Source organism: Arachis duranensis, chromosome 6 (assembly GCF_000817695.3).
Source record: "Arachis duranensis cultivar V14167 chromosome 6, aradu.V14167.gnm2.J7QH, whole genome shotgun sequence".
NCBI lineage: Eukaryota > Viridiplantae > Streptophyta > Magnoliopsida > Fabales > Fabaceae > Arachis > Arachis duranensis.
Window position 1 is genome coordinate 48,383,287 of NC_029777.3, and position 498 is coordinate 48,383,784.

Below are 498 nucleotides of genomic sequence, written 5' to 3' on the forward strand. Positions count from 1 at the left end.
TTGATGGCCCAAACCGGCGTTCAAAGTCACCTTCAGAAATCCCAGCGTTAAACGCTGGAACTGGCACCCAAATGGGAGTTAAACGCCCAAACTGGCACCAAAGCTGGCGTTTAACTCCAAGAAGAGTCTCTGCACGAAATTTGCTTCATTGCTCAGCCCAAGCACGCACCAAGTGGGCCTGGAAGGGGATTTTTATGTCATTTACTCATTTCTGTACACCCTAGGCTACTAGTTCTTATAAGTAGGACCTTTTACTATTGTATAAAAGATCTTTTGATCACTTTAGATCTCTAGATCATCTTTGGACATTTTAGTTCTTAGATCATTGGGAGGCTCAGGAAGAGAAGGCGGGGAGATAACGAAGATCGGGCCGAACAAACCCCGCGAACCCCGGAGAGGCACATACACATGATAAATGGAGGTTTCGCAGGCGGAGGAACATCCAGATCCTCACGAAAGAGACACCTCAAAGAAGTCTACCATGTCCGAGAAGAAAGT

General features: G+C 46.6%; 1 protein-coding gene across 1 annotated transcript in view; it reads left to right on the top strand.

The window, feature by feature from the left end:
* The first annotated feature begins 415 nt into the window (after positions 1-415).
* Positions 416-498, top strand: part of LOC107493682 (L10-interacting MYB domain-containing protein-like) — a 1,137-nt gene continuing 1,054 nt past the window's right edge. Inside the window, exon 1 of the mRNA XM_016114738.3 lies at positions 416-496. Within this exon, the coding sequence (XP_015970224.3) occupies positions 416-496 (81 nt within the window). The remainder of the gene's footprint in view (positions 497-498) is intronic.